Source organism: Diachasma alloeum, unplaced genomic scaffold, assembly GCF_001412515.2.
Source record: "Diachasma alloeum isolate Michigan unplaced genomic scaffold, Dall2.0 Dall_scaffold_00288, whole genome shotgun sequence".
NCBI classification, from domain to species: Eukaryota; Metazoa; Arthropoda; class Insecta; order Hymenoptera; family Braconidae; genus Diachasma; species Diachasma alloeum.
Window position 1 is genome coordinate 1,934,799 of NW_021680427.1, and position 21,981 is coordinate 1,956,779.

The window sequence follows — 21,981 nt, forward strand, 5'->3', positions numbered from 1 at the left end:
TTATTAATTGTTAAAGATTCGTTGTTTGTCTTCGCCTCTGGCAGTAGTCCACACGCAGGTTGGAATGGCCTGTTTTCCTCCCTTGGTGCACAATCTACTATTTATGGTGTAAAATTGCTTTAATTGTTTATAAATGATTTAGAGAAAATCCTCGTAATTTTCAAAAATTGCAGAATTTCAATCATTTCATCACTTTTCCTCAAAAAGTAAATTTTCTAATTTTTTTTTAGAGTGTTAAAATGTTTCTTTTTTAACAGTGCAATATCGAGATTCAAATTTAAACCTGCAAAATTTGAATAATGAAATGATTGTAAAATTTGTACAAAAGTGAAAAAGCATTTCATTGGAGAAAAAATCGCCAAAGTACTTGGATATCCTTAAGCACATCAATATTTCGTCAGGCAGATAAACAGTTCAAAGTAAATTTATAAATCGCTATAATCTCGGTAAAGCGGACATTAAAAAGTGTGTTACCCAACGAGCGATTAGAAAAATGAGGAAAGCTAATATAAAGAGTAGTACGCATATTGGCAGTGACTGAACAATATAAAAAGAAGTGTTCGAGAGTATCAAGTTGAATAAGTAATTTATGGTGTTATCTCGAGAGAAAAAAAAAGTCAAGATATTGATAATTTTGTGTAAATACCTTTTTTATGTATTAAGAAATCATGTGCAAAATCTCAGATAGCCTAGGAGAAGGACAACAACGGAAATAATTTCTGAAGTTGCTATTTATGCATGCAGTTGAATGGAGCATCGATAATTTCAGCAGTGTTCCCATGTTGCCGACAGATCGATAATGTAGGGAAAACGCTGAAATTATCGATGCCCCATTTAACCTCATGCATAAATTGCAACTTTATAAATTATTTCCGTTGTTGTCTTTCTCCTAGGCTATCTGAGATTTTCCACGTGATTTCTTAATACATAAAAGAACGTATTTACAAAAATTTATCAATATCTTGACTTTTTCTTTCTCTCAAAAAATAACAGCTAAAATTGTTCGTAAGCCCAAGTTTTTTATTTTTTCATGAAATATTTTTCATTTGAATTTCTAATAAAATGAGTTAAAACCTGATAGAAAATCCAATCGAATTTGCAACTAATTCCTCTAGGTTCTTCTGTGGAATGTATTCGTACATAATGTTGAAAACGGGTGCAATTCATCCAATTTTTGTTATTATTAATTGAAGGGCGGTGATATATTTCTGGAAACAATCACTTCAAATGTCACTGATGACGTGATAACTCTGGAATTTCAAAGGTCTGATGGAACACTCGTGACACAATTAATGGACTTTAGAAATGTGAGTAGAGTAAACATACATTATAGTAAAAATACAACAGTGCAAATGAAAATTTAACAATCAATTATGATCAGAAATCGGCAGGAAAATAATTTGCATTATTAATATTTCATTACAACATAAATGATTAATGCAAAAAATTGAATTATGATTTTAGTCGTAATGAATAGTAATACCAAATGTAATTTTCATTGCAATACTAATGAGATGTAAAAATAAAATATGAAGCAAATAATTTTTCAATCAATAATGGCACAAAATTCATTTTTATTATCATATCAACGAAAAATGTAAAACAGAAAATAAATAATAAAACTGAAACGCAATCAATTATTCATTATAATAATAATGGAGAATGGGGAATTGAAAAATACGATGACCTTGCCCAGAAATAATGGAAATATTTCAATTTTCATTTTTGATTAGATAAATACTATTTTTTATTTTTTATAATTACTTCTTGATATGATATTTAAACAATGTGAATTCCCCAATATTCATTCATAATATAATGAAAAATATTTATAAGTGAATAGTGATGAAGAAAAAAATATATAGTTGTGCTGCAAATATTGGTGAAAATAATATTTGTGCCTATCTCTGGTTGTGATGGAATTTTCACATCTTCATCATGTGACAATTGTTCACTGAAATAACTTGCAGGAAGTCCAAGTGATGAAAGCTCTAGTCCTGGGTGAGGAGGAACGAGGTCAGAATCAGTACCAAGTCATGTGTTTTGTGAATCATTTTTATAAAATGGATTTTATATCGTCCGATGCAATGGCCAAATTGCGACAAAAAAATCCAGGCACAATTAGAGTTGCTGATGAGGATCGGGGGTATACAAATTACACTATGGACTTATTTTTGGACGTTTCCAAGTCGAAAATCATCTCTAAACATATTGCCACACTGTGCACTGAGGCAGCTGACTCCACGTATACGAGGAGAGAGGATCTGAAGCAATGGGTTCAGAGACCAGGTGAATATAATTTTCAATTCATTCATCATTGTGAGGAATTTCCTGTTTTTCATGAAGTTCTGAAATTGGGAGAAAATTATTCCTTTCGATCATTCGTTTCTATCCGAGATTGATATTATTTCCTTGAGGGGCAATTTCCAACAAATCGATCTATTCTATTGCACTATTTTCAGTGTCTAAAAGTACCTAATAATTGCCTACATGTCCCATTTAAATGCGTCAACGAGAGATTGTCTGAAAACTCCTACTTTTACCTCATAAAATAATCCTTAAAAATCATGATTAAACTCAAGATAAAAAATAATCATTCTGATAGACGCAAATATCATCGAACAAATCGTCTCGTCTATTAAACAGCAAACACTCACCAAAAATCTTCTATTTACTGAAAGAGCCCTCCAAACAGAATTTAATCACCTCAATAACCATATAAAATCTAATCTACTTGATTTCATACCTAAAAATCCGAACAAATCATCTATCCACTAACTCCTAAATCGAAAAAAAAATTGACTGGATAATTTTCACAGTCGAGAATAGCTATAAAAAACAAATAGTACGATGTACCTAAAGAATGAAAATTTCCAATCGAATAAACTCACATCACATCACTGATTAACTCAAAAAATAAATAACTCGTCATTCAGAAATAAAATCGTTGATGTCGTATCTCGAATAAAACAAAAATATACAATTCTAATTCAAGATACAACACCTTCAATTAAGTACCACAAATTGATTGGAATTATTAATTTCACTGTCTTTATCCACAAGTCATGGAATGGAAGTTAACAATCGTCAACTACGAGATCACAAATACATAATTTTCCTAGAACTTCTTATAACGCAAAACGAAGATAACATCTCGACGTGTACTAATGAGAAGGACGTATTTCAAGAAGAATTTCTGAATAATCTTATGTTTGACAACTATTCTCACAATGTTCCGATTTTAAATTTTCACGATGAACGTTTTTTCAAGGGCAATAAGCAATTGAGAAAAATCACTGACATTTTCAACATTGTTCCAGTTGAAATGTACTATTTCGTCATTTTTTTTGTCTAAATTCCCGAGGCAGATCAAGTTTTACGTAATGCACGTCCGCTCAGAGTACTTGAGTCGAAAGATTAGCCCCCAATGTAAAGGTGATGCTCAATTTGGAATTCCCCACAGACAAATCTTATAACATAATGTTATATTTCCAATCTCCATATGATCCCCAGGTACTTCTGAATCGATGCTGATGGCAGCAGTACGAAATTTCACATCATCACCACCCCCACCCCAAGGAACAAATACAACGAGATCACCAGCGGTAACGAAATGTGCTGACACATCGAATTTATGGGTCTCATGTTCGTGCTCCCTCGAGTTGTGCATTGGCTGGTACCCCTGCGGATTGAAATTCTGCAAAGGTAAAAGTGATGGAAAAAAGTTACCAGCAACCTACAGGTGTGGTATCAAAACATGTAAAAAGTATTTCATATTTTCTTACTACTCAAAAATGAAACAGAACTGCATGTGGGATGAATGACATTTACGTTCGCGTTAGAGGTACATGGCATTAAAATGCTCTCTCACGCGGATACACAATTGTATGCAACACCCGCCATGAAAAAATTCGTGATATATTTGCAATAATTTTCATATCCCAAAAATCGTTTTTTGTTCAATCGATTAGGCATATCAAGATTTTTACACTCGATTTTTAGCTTTAACTCGTATTATTGTTATTTGTTTCAATCGAATTTGTCAATTGGTTGATGAAAATAATTCTCCTGCCACGAGATGATGAGGAGTGGCCCTTTCAATCTCCAATGCTCTCTATTGGAAATGTTATACGCGAGAACTCTGTCAATTTCAACATTCCCACCGAATTTAGTCTTGAAAAAATAAATGTTCAATTACACCTCGGTGAACAGCGAAGAAAGTATAATGTGATTTATCTCGCATTTATTTCAATTCAATTCCGATGAATGTAATAACTGTTTTTCTCTGTCCTTTTATTAGAAAACCATTCATGAAAGACTGTTAAATCTGTCCATTTGATATGTAAATTTACCACAGTTAGTTAGATGGAACACAATACACAATCAAATTTGGAAATTCAATAGTCCGAAATGTGTAACAATTACACAATTTATCTAGTGTGAGACGAAGTTCGTCGCAGACCAGTTGAAAAGAAAATTGAAAATCATTTCGTTGACAATAACGCTATAAAGAGTCGATATTATTCATGAGAAAATATGGATAATCCAATTAATGAACAAATTGAAACATATTCGGGAGATCCACCGAGAGTAATGTACTTGTGTCTGTAAATAGAAATTGTAAATAAGTGTAATTACAGTGTAAATTGCAAGGATCAAATTAGTGCAGAAGTCGTCGACTCTTTTAACTCGAAATTATTTAATTTATTCTATTTGTATATTCGTCACTTATGTGATAAGGATCGATAACAAATTCTGGGAAATTATTTTATGTTGGAGAAGAGGAAAAATTTGTTATTATTTTATAGGTTTAGTTGGTGTAGGAGTACCTTTGATATAATTGGAAATTAGGGATGGACAAAGTTGAATTCAAATGCACGAACAATATTTCCCAATAATGTCCCAATGATGTCAATTTGTTGTAATGCAGCTCTCTCATCATTTAAAACCGAATTTCAATACTGATGCTCGAATTAATGTTTCCATTGACAAATATCGCATTTTCCAAATGTTTACTAGTTATGTAATTGTTTTTGGATTTCAATTTTGTTTTATTTCTATGATTTCTGTGTCATCAAAATATCATCAATTTCGATTGTTGGAAAATATGAGCAGCTGGAAGATGATATTTAGGATTTTATACAAATAATATGAGTTTTTGCCTTTTATTGAGGCTTTATTACTTTTTTAACTTTTTTTATTATTTAAATTTTAAATTCTGTTAATCGCAAGATATTTTAATATTCGATTATCGAAAAATGAATTGAAAGCAGCTGAAAAATTACATGTTTGGTATTTTATACCAAGAATATTAATTTTCGCTTCTTCATTTTTTATTATTTTTAGACTTTTATAAGTTGAATGTCACATTTTATTACCCAGAACAAATTTAATAATGAATTATTGAAGAGGAAAAGAACGAAAATGATGCGATTGTCAGCAAATCCATTCAAAAATACGACATTAAATCGAGTTCAGAGTAATCAATATCTAATAGCATTTGTATCCGATATTTCTTAATTACTATAATTTATAATCGAATGGAGTCTTCTCAATTTTGATTATGGAAAAAACATGGAAAACTAAAAAATTTAATATTTGGGAATCGACACAAATCATATGTATTTTTCCTTCTTATTGAGACTTTATTATTTGAAACCATTTCAAATTGATTTTTTAATTTCGTTTCCACAGAATAAATTCTAATGTTGAATTTACCGGAAAGTGAAAAAACAATCATGTGATTGTTGAGAAACCAGTGAATTCGTTAAGAAGAACGAAGTGAAATGGAGTTTACTCATGACGAATACAAAAGAAAATTGTTCAAACAAACAGTGAAAGAATATTTCGCTTCTTCTTTTATCATTTTTAACCTGTGATAAATTGACTTTCAAATTTTATTACCCAAAACAAATTTTAATATTCAATTATTGAAAAGGAAGATGAAAATGACGTGATTGTCGACAAATTTATGCAAAAACACGAAAAGACATGGAGTCCAAAATAATCAACACAAAATACTGTTCGTATCTGATATTTTTTAATAACTTCAATTTATATTCGATTTAAATCTCAATTTTAATTATTGAAAGAAGATAGGTAGCTAAAAAATTCAATATTTGGCATTCGACACAAATCATGTATTTATGCCTCTTATTCAGAGTTGACTTTTTTAAACCATTTCTAATAGAATTTTTTATTTTGTCACCCCAGAACGAATTCTAATATTGAATTCATCAACAAGTTAAAAAAATTATGTGATTGTTGAGAACCCAGTGAATGCATTAAGAAGAATGAAATGAAATTGAGTCTGCTCACGACGAATACAAAAGGAAATTGTTCAAACACTGAAAGAATATTAATTTTTCGGTTTTTCCTTTTTTATTAGTTTTAACCTTTGATACAATTGAATTATTGAAAAGGAAAACGACGAAAATGATGTGATTGTCAGCAAATCTGTGCAAAAACACGAAATGAGTTGAAGTAAAAAATAATTAACACAAAATAATGTAATTGAAACCTCAATTTTGATTATTGAAAGAACATAGGTAGCTAAAAAATTCAGGATTTGACGTTCGAAACAAATCATATGTATTCATTCCTCTTATTCAGACTTGACTTTTTTAAACCGTTTCTAATGGAATTTTTTACTCTGCTACCCCAGAATGAATTCTGTTATTGAATGCATCAAAAAGTTGAAAAAAAAATCATGTGATTGAGAAACCAATGAATGCATTGAGAAGAACGAAATGAAATTGAGTTTGCTCATGACAAATGCGAAAGAAAATTGTTCAAACAAACACTGAAAGAATAACTATAATTACTGGGCAAACAGCCTCACACAAATTATAAAAAAATCGAGCAATTCGTCATCACCACATAATGAACAAAAACCAATTGCTATAATGTACCACCTAAGACCTTTTTGCTTTACACACGTAATTAACCCATATACATATTTTTATAAATATTTAATAAAGACAAAAAAACCATTGACACCAATCAACTGAATTTTTTTTCGTGAAAATATCAAGTTTATTTATTACATTATTTTTTGTTGTAGTTACACTGTAGAAACTATGTATGCCTGTGATTATTCATTGTGTAAAAGTACCTAATAATTGCCTACATGTCCCGTTTAAATGCGTCAACGAGAGATTGTCTCAAAACTCCTACCTCTACCTCATAAAATAATCCTTAACAATCATGATTAAACTCAAGATAAAAAATAATCATTCTGACAGACGCATTAAATCATCTAAATATCATCGAACAAATCGTCTCGTCGACAAAACAGCAAACACTCACTCACCAAAAATCTTCTATTTACAGAAACAACTCTTCAAACGAAATTGAATCACCTCGATAATCATATAAAACCTAATCTACTCGATTTCATACCTAACAATCTGAACAAATCATCTATCCACTAACTCCTAAATCGAAAAAAAAATTGGCTGGATAATTTTCACAGTCGAGAATAGCTATAAAAAATAAATAGTACGATGTGCCTACAGAATGAAAATTTCCAATCGAATAAACTCACATCACATCACTGATTAACTCAAAAAATAAATAACTCGTCATTCAGAAATAAAATCGTTGATGTCTTATCTCGAATAAAACAAAAATATACAATTCTAATTCAAGATACAACACCTTCAATTAAGTACCACAAATTGGTTGGAATTATTAATTTCACTGTCTTTATCCACAAGTCATGGAATAGAAGTTAACAATCGTCAACTACGAGATCAAAAATACATAATTTTCCTAGAGCTTCCTATAACGCAAAACGAAGATAACATCTCGACGTGTACTAATGAGAAAAACGTATTTCAAGAGGAATTCTGAATAAACTTATGTTGGACATCTATTCTCATAATATTCTAATTTGAAATTTCCATGATGAACATTTTTTCAAGGGTAATAAGCGATTGGCAAAAATTACTAACATTTTCAACATCCTTGCAGTCCAAATGTACTTTTTTAACATTTTTTTTTAATTTCCGAGAGGGATCCATTTTGAATCTCTCAGAATATTTGTGGCATTTTGATGTTCAATATAGAAAAAAACATTAGCTCTCCATTTTCTTCTTTTATAGCCCTGGCTATTTTTAACGTAAAGTTGAACCTGTTCATCTTCAGCATGTGCTAATTTTCTCCATTAATGAGTCGTAATTTAAATAACGAAAACAGAATTTCCAGAATTAAATTTTCTTCTAACATCAATAACCACTGGGACAAAAAATTAGTCTATGACAAATGAATCCTCTGTAATTTTTCAATGGAATGAAGATTTCGAATCGTCATGATTTGAATTATAGATTCGGGATTCTTTTAAAATCCTCTGATATACACCGTTAGCAAAAATTTAAATTTCGTGCACAGTTTAGGAGTAATTTTGAGGAAAGCGATATTGCATTCAATTTAGGAGGAAAAATCATGAAATTTCTATTTCACTGAAAATTCAATGAAATTCCAAATTTTCGAGGATGAATATTCAGTATCAAATTCAGCAGATTTTCAATTAATTGCAAACTCAAGAATGTATGTACCTGAATTTTCTTGATTCCTATTAAATTCCATGGAATAATTGAACTAAGATTTCAAGTTTTCATTGATTTTTCTATAAAATTGTGAATTTCCAATCATGAAATTCCTTAAAATTTCGGTAAAACTGCAGCTTGATTGAAATATTCTTGCAATGCAGCGAAAATTCCAGCCAATAATATTTAACAATGTACATATTTCTCATTAGAACACATCGATCTGTCCATCGGAATGAATTCACGCGAAAGAATTTCCTAGAAAACCCTAAAGAATTCTACAGAAAACACTATTGACTTCCTATTGAATTTCTATTGAAAATTCCATTAGCTTTTAACCGATTCTATTGACGAATTCCGCCACTTTACTATGCCTTTTTTACAGAAAATAACCAATAGAAAATATTTTATAGACATAATTAGTATAATTTCACTGTACATTTTCTATAGTAATTCTTCGCCACGAATTTTCCAAGTTTAATCACTTTATTTTTCATCTCTTCTCATTAACAAATAAAATAAAACACTTAGAAATCTGGAGCCAATGAATTTCTGCAGAAGACATTTAGATAAAATAAGTTGTATAGAAAAATCTAATTCTATTTAAAAAACGCGAAAACAGGCTGTGGAATTTTTCCATAGAAATCCATTAGAATTTCCAAGAGAATTCGCTAGATTTTTCTACGAAATTTCCTCCTACGTTCCCCCATAATCAAAAACCTGGAACAGTGTGTGAGAAAGGAAACCCACGTTTCCTGGAAGCAAAATTCGTCCCGGAGTAGATCTGACGATAAGACACGCGGAGAAGCCTTCAAGAATTTCGAGTCATTTCCGCTCGATTCTTCCTCTCATTCCCCCCTTCGCATTTTGCTGAGATTCCTATCCTCGTATCACTAACTGCTGTAGCAGGTCTTCCTGACATCAGCGAGAATGACACTGAAGTCATCATCACTCTTCGACACCTGATCGATCCCCTGGGGCTGACTGGGGTGCGGAGGCTGCTGATGCGCCTGCTGCTGCTCCTGGTACTTCGCCATGTCGATACTCTGGTGATACTGATCAATCGAGTGTCCACTGTTCGATGAACACTGGTTATCCTTGCTCTGCTGATCATCGACGATGCACTGACTGTTGGAGAGATCCATCTGGCTCTGCTGAGGGGTGTAATAACGCAAATCACTGGCGTAATTGTGATTGCTGTCCAGGAGACTCTGAGTTGTCATGGTTGTGTGGGCGATGCTCGTTGGATGTGTGTACTTGTAGTATTTTTCGAACTGCAGGGATTGTTCCTGCTCCTCTTCCGTCATTGTGGGTTCCAGGTGGCTCAGCACGTGTTGTTGGTTTGACTGGGGCTCTGGCTGGTACTCTTGATGGTGCAGTTGATAACGATGGGATACGGCTGGAAAACAAGTGCACAATTGCATTTTTTATAAAGGAGTATAGTTGTTGTTGATAATAAATTGGAAATTTAGTTCCGAACAGGGTCTTTTTTTTCTAATTCTTATTTCACGATTCTCTTCTTCTATTTTTTCATGACATAATACTATCATCGATTGAAATGTCATCAAAATTTTGCATTTTACTTCGTTCTGTGAAATAATTCTACATTCAGACACTTTTAAGACTCGAATTCTGTTTCAGTCGGGGTTTAATCAAGGTTCAATCAGTGCATAGACTGGATTTAATCAGGGTTTATTCAGGATTTAGCCAGAGTTTAATGCAAGTTTTATCAGAAGTTATTTAAGGATGACATTAATCTGGAATTTACATGTAACTTGAAAACGAAATGTAGGAAAATTCTAAAAAAAATTCACAGATAATCTACGGACCATTGTGAGCGTTCTGTAGAAATTTTGAATGAATGTAATTATTTTTCCTACAGGAACTCCGACGGGCTGCGCCCGTAGAGATTTCCATCTTTCCAGTTTTTTTCAGCTAAAATAGAAAAACGTGAGAAAAATTGGAAACAATTCATAACTAATTAGTATCATCCAAATTAAATTCATGTCACTTTAACTCGATTTAACATTTTGATGGTGGAGAAGAGGATGCAATGAAGATTTTGCATCAAATTTCTTAATTTTCAGTAAATAATGAAAAATTAATAAATTATGTGCAATTGGAAACGTCTGTTTCCACGTAACTTTGTAGTTTTCTATGATTTGAAAAAAACGTATTCCGTATTTTTTGTTATTTTATTTAAATATTTTCATACAACAACCCAATTTTTTAAATAATAATTTCGTCGAAGGAAACTTACTTGGACATTGATCATTAGTATTCCTCAAACCCACACTCTGCTGTCTACTCCCACAATTAATCTGATGATTATAATTACTCTCAACATTAGCCTGCATCGAGTAACTGCCCCCCTTGGATGGCTGTGGGCTACTGTAATGGAGCGTTTGATCGTGTGGCGAAGCAACCGGTGGATAAAACGTTCCGGTAACCGAGCCAACATTGTCAAAACCAGACCTCAGTTTGTTGCAGGATACCATCATGCCATTAGCAATTCCAACAGCAGCTATACTCGTTGTTTGTCTCTCGAAGTTCAAATAACTTACCTAATTAAAAATCAAGAATTTAATTGCAGCCATTTCACGTTAAAAATAAAAAAAATAATGACGAAGAGAAGGAACGTTTGAACATGATTGGGAAAATTTCAATTGTGATCTCCATAGTAAGGTAGTTTAAGAGAAAATATGGACGAAAATGTTTTTGGAAATTTATTCCGCTCCAAGAGAACACCTTTTGATAAATAAATAATGGGATTCAATGCCTTATTCCATTATTTCATTCGTTCGTTTTTAATTTTGAAAAAATAACGCAAATAATAGAGAATAATCGTGATTTTCTCATTCCCTTTTCAATGGAAGTGATCTTTTTATTGACTATTGCCCAGCATGAAACGACAAAAATAAACATCTCAAACAGAAAAAATCCTCTTCAAGTGAATAAAATTGCTAAACATTTTGAAGACGTTGTCTAGATTATTGTAATACATATAATGCATATGAGTACATGATGAATCCCTCAGTGCATTGAATCATATCTATAATTTTATCTCTCGAAATTCAAATAAGAAATAAGTCACGAATTTGATTCCAGCCATTTTACGTTAAAAATTGCAGGCGGCTGTATCTTCGACACAGCTGTAATTGTCCGTAGATACGTCCATGGTCTTTCCTTCTTTCTCAAATTTCCTAGAAACTCCTTGCATTACCTCGAATTTCCTAGAAACTCCTTGAATTTTTTCGAAATTTCAAGAAATTTTTCAAATTACCTCGAAATGTTTAGAATTTTCTAGAATTCCGATAGAGGGCGCAGCTCATAGGGACCGTTTCCTTAGAAAGAAAGAGAAAGAAGAGGAACGTTTGAACATAACTGAGTGGAAATTAAATTCTAATTTCCATAACGAGATAGTCTGATAGAAAATATCGACAGAAATGTTTTTGAAAATTTATTCAGTGCCAACAGAAAACCCTTTGATAATTTAAAATGAGAATGCCTTATTCCACTGTTTCATTCGCGTAGTCATTTTTAATTCTGAAAAAAATAACGTAAATAATAGAAAATAATCGTCATTTCTGTATTCCCTTCTTAATGTAAGTTGATCATCGACTATTGCCCATCATGAGAAAGCTTAGATGAACCTCTCAATCCGAGAAAACCTCTCGTCAGTAAATGAAAATGTTAACAATTTTTAAGTCATTCATATTTACTTAAGAGAAATAAATTATTTTCAGTGGCTTAAATTTCAGAATGTTTTCGCTTGACGGAACTCGCATAAATTCTCATTTATCACTATCGTTCCGCGTTACATCATGAATATATTACATATCGAAATGTTGGAAGTGAATAAAAAGATCATGAAAACAATAAAAACTTGAAGATTGACGATTCTCCTACGCGATTTGAATGCGTTCCTTTGCGATAAAGTCATAGTTTTATAAATCTTGTTGAGTACAAAAATATTTTAAAAAGAATTATGCGATTGAAGAAAAATTACTTCTCTCAGGGAAATATGTTTCAGATATTCTAAATTTCTTTCTCAGAGTAGAACATCGAAATACATAGAATGCACATGATATTTCGAACCAATCGTACCATAATATTATCGATTCTCTCCCTGCATTGAATCACATTCATAATCTTGCCCCTCGAAATTCAAATAACTTAACTAATCAAAAATGAAGAATTTAATTCCAGCCATTTTACGTTAAAAATAAGGAATGAGAAAGAGGAGGAACATTTGAACATGATTGGGAGAAAATTCAATTGTGGGTAAAATATTCTGACATAAATTGAGTGAATGACTCACGGATTTCTTATAGGTCAGAGTGTCGGTGTATCCATGAGTATTCTGACAGGATGATATGGTAGTGCCTCCGGCATGTCCAGTATGCAACTGACTGTCGGTGTTCATGTAGGTGTAGCGTTTGCTCTGTTCAACCATCTCATTGTGTTTAGTACCCTCCATAAGTTCCCTCTCCGGGTCCGGATTCTGTGAGGATGGAAGGTGCGTCCCGTCCCCTGGAGTCATACAATTCAACGGTTATTTTATGGTTTAATGAGTTAATTAACGGGGGTAATTAAATCTGCATGGGGAGCTGTTGCATTTCAACATATCTCCATTATTTTTATGGGGCTTGTTAGAATGAGAGACATTATCAGGAGAAATTATCTGGTATTTGCTTGATGTATCGAAAAATTTTACTCCTTTTAGAATAAATAATCAGTTCTGATCGCTTTTGATGCATTAAAAAATTTGATTCTCCTTGGAATAAATTATTTCGTCATTAGGTAGTAGTTCTCATCTGAATTAATTAACATTTATGGATGACAAGGAATTCAGTAGTTGAGTGGTGGCAACAGAACAGAGCAATTCAATTTTTCAGGTCTTATTCAATATTTAATTATCTTGATGGGTACTTTTTGTTGAAGTTTTTCTCCGGTGCAGAAAGGTCTCAATGTGTTATATTGAAAGCCCTCACGCTGAGGATAATTAATTAATTAATTGAGGAAATGTAAAGGATGTATTTATTGCGTCCGAACGGAAGTTTTGTAATTGTTTAAATTTAAATTTTGGATTTTTTGTGTTGTATAGACCCATTATGATCCAAAAAATCTAAAAATGCCATTTTTTTCAAGCTTTCTGACGTCAGGATGAATTTTGTCGCAGTTTTTTTCACCCCTTTTTGGTAAGGGAGGAACAAAATTCATAATGATCTATTGCGCATTGAATGCTCAATCGATTGCCGCCTTTTCCATTCCTCCATGGCAAGTGATAGAGAAGATATGAATTTTTCACGGGAGGGTTTCTTGCGTCGGAGAGAAAAATGTTATTAGAGTTATCGTCTCCAAATGAGACCTTGTATAGTTGTTGTTGAGTGCTATCTATCGAAATTAATTAAAATTTAATAAGTATATTCATTTTTAGAATTTTCGATGCTTCAATGTTCTGAATTCATTGAATGATGGCTTAAGCATATCCAAGTACTTTGGCGATTTTTTCTCCAGTGCAATGTTTTTCTACTTTTGTAGTCGAACATCAGAGCTTTCATTTGAGCCCCATTTGAAAACATTTTAAAAATCTGAAAACAATTTGAAAAGTTTTCTTAAATTGATGAAATAATTAAAAATTGTAATTTTTGAAAATTACGAGCATTTTCTACAAAAAAAATGAATAAACAATCAGTTTTTCACCATCAAAATCATTTGTTCGAAATCGTAACAAATTTAATCATTCAGAATTTTCCCAGAAATCGATTTCATGACTAAAAAAATTAGATTTCCGGAAGTTTAAACAATTTCAATTATTTATTGATAAACAACGAATGCTTTAAAAATACCAATTCTGTGTAAAATATAATTTGAATGACGCAGAATATTCATGATTTCTTCAAATTGTTCTCATGCAATTTAATTGACAAATTGGATGATTAAGAATGGTTGAATCTATAGTGTGGTCTGTATGAAAGTGTAAAAGACATATGAAACTATATGAAGACAAAGGCAATTTCTCACTTGTTGTCATTCGCGTATTATCATAAAAAATGAGAATAAATGGAATTTACCATCAGGTTCGGGACTAGCAATGGGTGATGCATCAGGAGTGTGAATGATCGGAGTATACGGGCTCCCGTACAATGAATTATTCTCCGATTTATAGTCCTGCATGCCATGTTGACCTTGCTGATGATACAACGAGGAAATTGGCGAGTGTCCGCCCCAGGGTAACTGGGGAATCCCCTGGTATCCGTCCATCTTTGTCCTTAAACATGCACGGAGAAAAAAAATGGAATAAAAAGAACATTTTCCCTTCATTATCCACGTGGAGATTGATATTCATTATGCTAATGCGAGGGTCATTCGATGTAAATTTTTTTCTTCATGATGGCATTTTGCCGGGGAACTTACATTGAGTGATGCACCGACGTGCCCCCGACTGGTGTCGACCTAGTTCCCGGGGTATTTGCTGATGATGGCGGTGATGCTGGTGCACCTGGTGCTCTTTTTGCGTGTTTTCTACGACGCGGTCGGTATTTGTAGTTTGGGTGCTCCTGCATGTGAATTACTCGGAGTCTCTCGGCTTCTTCGACGTAGGGACGGCGGTCCTGGGGGGTCAGACCTCTCCATTTCTTCCCTGAATTTGATAAATGTTATGGTGATTATTCGTGAGGATTGAGTTACGCACGAAAAAATTTTAGGGAAAAACCCAGCGGATTTCTATTCAACTTCTGTTGAAAATTCTATTAGTTTTTAGCGGATTCCATTAAAGAATTCCGCAGCTTTATTGCCGGTTTTTATTATAGAAAATGGCCAATAGAAACTATTTCATGGAAGAAATCAGTAGAAATTCATCTTTCTATACGACTTTTTGTATTAAGACATTTTCTTGATAGATTTCTCAACACAAATTTTTTTCTACTTTATTTTTCTGTACATTAAGAAAATCAAACAAAACACTTAGAAAATTTGAACCGAAAACTATGAAAATATATTACTAGAATTATTTTCTATAAAAAAATTGAATTCTATTGATTTTTTTAATAGAATATTTTTCAGTAAACATTTCAATTTAAGAAAAACTCACAGATAAACTGCTTAATTGTTCAATAGAATCGGTCGAAAGAAAATAGAAAGAAATTTGTAATGAAATTTGTATTGAAATTTTTAGACCTGAAATTTTTATTGAAATTCTAGTGTTGTAAAAAACGCAATAAGTCTACGCTGAAAGAAAAAATGACCAAGCCTCACGTAAATCATCAAATAATAATAGGTTTGGGACGAAAAGTGCAAGTGACGGTAATATTTCCAAATTATTTCTCTTTTCATGAATTCACATTCATGAATTCTATGTGTTCATGATTCAGTCATGATCAATTCCCGCAATTCATCCATGATTTTTAAAATAGTATGAATAGACTCCAGTTGCATCGTTTAATGTAATGAGGAGAAATAAATTTAAAAATTAAAAAAAAATTCATCATTGATAATTTTTTCTACGGATTCTAACTTTGATGAGTCGACGAAATTGATCCATCAAATTCTTTCTTCAATTATTTTTTAGTCCTAATCTCGAAAATTTAATTTTCTCATTAGACCCTGCATTATTTTTGCACTTGTAGATGAATTATTACCAATAATACTAGATTGCTGATTGCGCATTAAGTCAACCGGATTGTTTTTATTCATTTTAACTTTTGTTTAGAATTTACTTCAGATTTTAATCTTCAAAATTAAAGTTATGTTTATACTACCTCAAGGAATTCTTGTTCGACGCCATTCTTCTCAAGTGATGACATATTTGGGTCAAGAAATTAGTTTTGTAATATTGGGTCATTTTTTCTGACGGTAATATAGTAGAAATTATATTTTCATGCAATTTTTACCTGAAATATTGTAATTTTCACTAGAGTTATTAGAATTTCTAAATTAAAACTCTAGTCAAAATGAAATGATTTGGAAAAATTTCGAAAGGGCCAATATACAGTAATTTACGATAGATGCTTTTCTCCATGCAGAACAGAAAATTGATGAGCTATTCTACAAAAAAATGTTGCAACAATTCTTCTTGACCATTTTTTCAACTACAAAGCTCGTATTCTCACATTTTCTCTTCAAAGCACTCATTTCCTAAAGGGAGACAGTTTCACAAAAATATTGGCTTCGTTTACGCTTCAATTTTAACCCTAGCCTGGTCACCGAACGCGACTCCGCGATTGGTCACCTCGACGGGGATTCCCCGCTGTATTAGTTAGGCTTCAGCGTTGCCGAATTCACTTTACACTGCCCGGACGCGTTTATCGAGTTTCTGGCAACGTCGCGTCATGAGCAATTTCATTTAACATGCAGGGAGAGAAATGTCAGGTAAAAAATTACGGAACGCTCTGGAAAAATTCCGTGACAATTTCGTAAAATTTCCTACAACCACATTTCGCTCCCGTAATTTTTATTGAATATTTCTCCGTGTGGGAAAAAATAATTCATCTGTTCCAAATGATTTCTTTTCTTTAAGAATTTTGGGAAATATGTCGTTCTGGAAACTACTATAATTTTTTAGACACTTCAATTGTCAAAGTCAAAAATTTTTAATTTTTCCGGTCAGCCAGTCAATTGTAATTAAAGAAAATCGACGCGTGTCGGGATTCCTCGCATACGGTGACCAATCTAGGGTTAACTTTGCGATTGACTTCCTGAAAACACACAGAATGATGATAATATTTTAATTCAGATTTTCAATTTACCGTGATTCCTTGACAAGTGCCCAGCATGAAACAGCGAAAACATAACTATCGTAGATTAAAACAAATCGTCTTTCGAGGAAATAAAATCGTCGGAAACCTTCGAGAGGTTGTGAATAACGCTGCATTATGTATTCATACGTACATGGTGTTTCTGAATCTCTGTGCTATAGATCCAAGACCATATTCATAATTCATAAGTATTAAATCCGCAGTGAAGTTGTAGAACGTCATTGAACAAATAGATTTTCCACCTTTAACTAGGTGTTAAAATATCTCTATAAAGAGACTGTTTCAGAGAAAATATGAAGAGGGATGTTTATTTGGATATTTATTTTGCTCCAATCAACACAATATTTTGACAAGTGTTTAATTGGATCCCAAAGATTTCTTCACTACTCCATTCATGTATTCCTCCTTCATTTTGAAAAACATAATGCGAATGATGCGAAATAATGATGATTTTCTCATTCCCCTTCCAATGTTACATTATTATTTATACATATATAATATACCGGAACGCTTGCACCATAAATTGATTTCTTTCCTGAATCCAACCATAAAAATACTCCAAAAGAACTGAATCATTAGGGAAATTGTAAGACGCAATTAAATAAGTTAATTTTCATCGTTTGCAAAATGGAAAAATTATTTCGATAACGAGTGATTCCAAAGTAAGACACCACAAAATATTGATGTTGGAAAATTTATCAACCAACACGAAAAGTATTTTGATATCTTCTTCTGAAACGATTCACTTCCGAAATGAATACATAATCGACAAAAAGTGTTGAATCTGATGACTCATTTTTCTACTTCATTCATAGATTCATATTCAATCCCCAAAAACATCGTAAATCAAGGATAATAATCATAATTTTCTCCTTCTCTCATCAATTTCAAATGATCATTGACAAGTGTCCAGCGTAATACAACAAAAATTAACCGTTCAATTGAAAAAACCGGTCTCCAAGTGAATAAAATTGTTAGAACCCTTCAAGATATTGTGTAGAACGTTACATTATATGTTTATATGTACATAATGTACCTCTCAACGCTTGCGCCATAAATTGATTTCGTTCCTGAATCCAATTATAAACATACTCCAAAAGAACTGAACTATTAGAGAAATTGTAAAACGCAATTGAACAAGTTAATTTTCATCGTTTGATAAATGTAAAATTATCTCGATAACGAGTGATTACGGAGTAAAACGTGACAAGATATTGTTCATGGAAAACTTCCCTGTGAAAAGTTCTTTGATATTTTCTACTAAAACGACTCGCCTCCGAAATGAATACATAATCGACAAAAAGTGTTGAATCTGATGACTCATTTTGCCACTTCATTCATAGATTCTTCTTCAATCCCCAAAAACATCGTAAATCAAGGATAATAATCATAATTTTCTCCTTCTCTCATCAATTCCAAATGATCATTGACAAGTATCCAGCGTAATACAACAAAAATTATCCGTTCAATTGAAAAAAATCTGTCTCCAAGTGAATCAAATTGTTAGAAATCTTCAAGATATTGTGTAGAACGTTACATTATATATTTATATGTACATAATGTATCTCAACGCTTGCGCCATAAATTGATTTCGTTCCTGAATCCAATTATAAACATACTCCAAAAGAACTGAACTATTAGAGAAATTGTAAAACGCAATTGAACAAGCTAATTTTCATTGTTTGATAAATGTAAAATTATTTCGATAACGAGTGATTACGGAGTAAAACGTGACAAGATATTGTTCATGGAAAACTTCCCTGTAAAAAGTTCTTTGATATTTTCTCCTTCTCTCATCAATTCCACATGATCATTGACAAGTGTCCAGCGTAATACAACAAAAATTAACCGTTCAATTGAAAAAACCGGTCTCCAAGTGAATAAAATTGTTAGAACCCTTCAAGATATTGTGTAGAACGTTACATTATATGTTTATATGTACATAATGTACCTCTCAACGCTTGCGCCATAAATTGATTTCGTTCCTGAATCCAATTATAAACATACTCCAAAAGAACTGAACTATTAGAGAAATTGTAAAACGCAATTGAACAAGTTAATTTTCATCGTTTGATAAATGTAAAATTATCTCGATAACGAGTGATTACGGAGTAAAACGTGACAAGATATTGTTCATGGAAAACTTCCCTGTGAAAAGTTCTTTGATATTTTCTACTAAAACGACTCGCCTCCGAAATGAATACATAATCGACAAAAAGTGTTGAATCTGATGACTCATTTTGCTACTTCATTCATAGATTCTTCTTCAATCCCCAAAAACATCGTAAATCAAGGATAATAATCATAATTTTCTCCTTCTCTCATCAATTCCAAATGATCATTGACAAGTATCCAGCGTAATACAACAAAAATTATCCGTTCAATTGAAAAAAACCTGTCTCCAAGTGAATCAAATTGTTAGAAATCTTCAAGATATTGTGTAGAACGTTACATTATATATTTATATGTACATAATGTATCTCAACGCTTGCGCCATAAATTGATTTCGTTCCTGAATCCAATTATAAACATACTCCAAAAGAACTGAACTATTAGAGAAATTGTAAAACGCAATTGAACAAGTTAATTTTCATCGTTTGATAAATGTAAAATTATCTCGATAACGAGTGATTACGGAGTAAAACGTGACAAGATATTGTTCATGGAAAACTTCCCTGTGAAAAGTTCTTTGATATTTTCTACTAAAACGACTCGCCTCCGAAGTGAATACATAATCGACAAAAAGTGTTGAATCTGATGACTCATTTTGCTACTTCATTCATAGATTCTTCTTCAATCCCCAAAAACATCGTAAATCAAGGATAATAATCATAATTTTCTCCTTCTCTCATCAATTCCAAATGATCATTGACAAGTATCCAGCGTAATACAACAAAAATTATCCGTTCAATTGAAAAAAACCTGTCTCCAAGTGAATCAAATTGTTAGAAATCTTCAAGATATTGTGTAGAACGTTACATTATATATTTATATGTACATAATGTACCTCAACGCTTGCGCCATAAATTGATTTCGTTCCTGAATCCAATTATAAACATACTCCAAAAGAACTGAACTATTAGAGAAATTGTAAAACGCAATTGAACAAGTTAATTTTCATCGTTTGATAAATGTAAAATTATTTCGATAACAAGTGATTACGGAGTAAAACGTGACAAGATATTGTTCATGGAAAACATCCCTGTGAAAAGTTCTTTGATATTTTCTACTAAAACGACTCGCCTCCGAGATGAATACATAATCGACAAAGTGTTGAATCTGATGACTCATTTTTCTACTTCATTCATAGATTCTTCTTCAATCCCCAAAAACATCGTAAATCAAGGATAATAATCATAATTTTCTCCTTCTCTCATCAATTCCACATGATCATTGACAAGTGTCCAGCATAATACAACAAAAATTAACCGTTCAATTGAAAAAAAACCTGTCTCCAAGTGAATCAAATTATTAGAAATCTTCAAGATATTGTGTAGAACGTTACATTATATATTTATATGTACATAATGTACCTCAACGCTTACGCCATAAATTGATTTCGTTCCTGAATCCAATTATAAACATACTCCAAAAGAACTGAACCATTAAGGAAAATTCTGAAACGTAATTGAACATGTCAATTTGCATTGTTTTCTCAATGTTAAATTATTTCGATAACGAGTTTACGAAAATTTATGAACAAACACGAAAAGTTTTTTACTATTTTCTTCTAAACCGACTCGCTTCCGAAATGATTACACAATCGACAAAAACTGGTGAATCTGCCGAATCATTTTTCTATTTCAGTAGCGAAGTGGTAAAACGGTACAAGTGAATTTTGATTATTGACCAGTTCTCAATGAATATCTCGGAATCTAAGGGAGATAGCAAAATTATTGTTATAACCTTTTTTGTAGAGCTGATTGAGTTCTACAACAAATGTAATTGCGAAAATTTCGCTATCTCCTTTAGATTCGGAAATATTCCTCAAAAACTCAACTGGGATAAGATAAGTCGACTTAAACCGTTTTACCACTTCGCTACTGATTCCATTCGCAGATTCGTCTTCAATCCCCAAATACACCGTAAATGAAACATAATAATTTTCTTCTTCTCCCATCAATTCCGAATAATCATCGACAAGTGCCCAGCGTGAAACAACAAAAATTAACCTTTCATTGAAAAACCCTCTCCCCAAGTGAATAAAATTGTTAGAAACCTTCAAGATGTGTAGAACGTTACATTATATATTTGTATGTACATAATGTATCTGAACCGTTGTGCCATAGATATAGGCCCTCTCACATGGGCGCATGGGGGCGTAGATATGGGTGCGCCGCAGCGTGTGCCTTCAAGTCCAGTACCAACGGCCACGAGCCATTATTTCATATTTCATTTTCTGTATTTCAGGCTCACCCGGGAAGATGCTCCAGAGGAGCCCTGCGGATCTCTCTCATTCTCCGTGAAAATAAAAAGACCCATATGTGCAAAAAAACAAGTAATACAGGACAAGTAATACACAGAGACAGGATGAATGAGCCATAAAAGAAGAGTCGACTCGTAATAAAAATTTACCAGTGATTACTGTCATTTCCTGATTCAATTTTTCAGACGTTTAATCTTCTCATATTTTTTTATCAGACGTTTTATCAATAATTTTATGGCTGAATCGG

At 32.4% G+C, this 21,981-nt stretch overlaps 3 protein-coding genes across 4 annotated transcripts in view; 2 read left to right on the plus strand and 1 right to left on the minus strand.

The window, feature by feature from the left end:
* LOC107038730 (out at first protein-like) overlaps positions 1-123 on the plus strand; it is an 18,202-nt gene extending 18,079 nt beyond the window's left edge. Inside the window, exon 4 of the mRNA XM_015257985.1 lies at positions 17-123. Within this exon, the coding sequence (XP_015113471.1) occupies positions 17-123 (107 nt within the window). The remainder of the gene's footprint in view (positions 1-16) is intronic.
* Positions 124-539: 416 nt separating this feature from the next.
* LOC107038810 (out at first protein) lies at positions 540-7,002 on the plus strand. Of its 2 annotated transcripts, XM_015258098.2 has the most exons (5): positions 540-582; positions 1,194-1,307; positions 1,971-2,289; positions 3,514-3,705; positions 5,695-7,002. In XM_015258098.2, exons 2-5 carry the CDS (start codon positions 1,293-1,295, stop codon positions 5,697-5,699), a joined length of 531 nt encoding a protein of 176 aa, XP_015113584.1. In that variant the 5' UTR covers positions 540-582; positions 1,194-1,292; the 3' UTR covers positions 5,700-7,002. The 2 variants fall into 2 exon arrangements, with proteins under 2 accessions (XP_015113584.1, XP_015113583.1); XM_015258097.2 differs by having other exon boundaries at positions 3,514-7,002.
* Positions 7,003-8,622: 1,620 nt separating this feature from the next.
* The window catches only part of LOC107038812 (putative transcription factor SOX-15), a 67,300-nt gene continuing 53,941 nt past the window's right edge, over positions 8,623-21,981 (minus strand). The window contains exons 5-9 of the mRNA XM_015258099.1: positions 14,970-15,195; positions 14,627-14,823; positions 12,871-13,082; positions 10,810-11,113; positions 8,623-9,948 (exon numbers count right to left, since the gene is read on the minus strand). Coding sequence (XP_015113585.1) covers positions 9,443-9,948; positions 10,810-11,113; positions 12,871-13,082; positions 14,627-14,823; positions 14,970-15,195 — 1,445 coding nt within the window. The 3' untranslated portion in view covers positions 8,623-9,442. The remainder of the gene's footprint in view (positions 9,949-10,809; positions 11,114-12,870; positions 13,083-14,626; positions 14,824-14,969; positions 15,196-21,981) is intronic.

Coding starts and splice junctions, on each gene's coding strand:
- LOC107038810 (XM_015258097.2), top strand. Junction 2,290..3,513: donor GCAATGGGTTCAGAGACCAG/GTGAATATAATT, acceptor TATGATCCCCAG/GTACTTCTGAATCGATGCTG.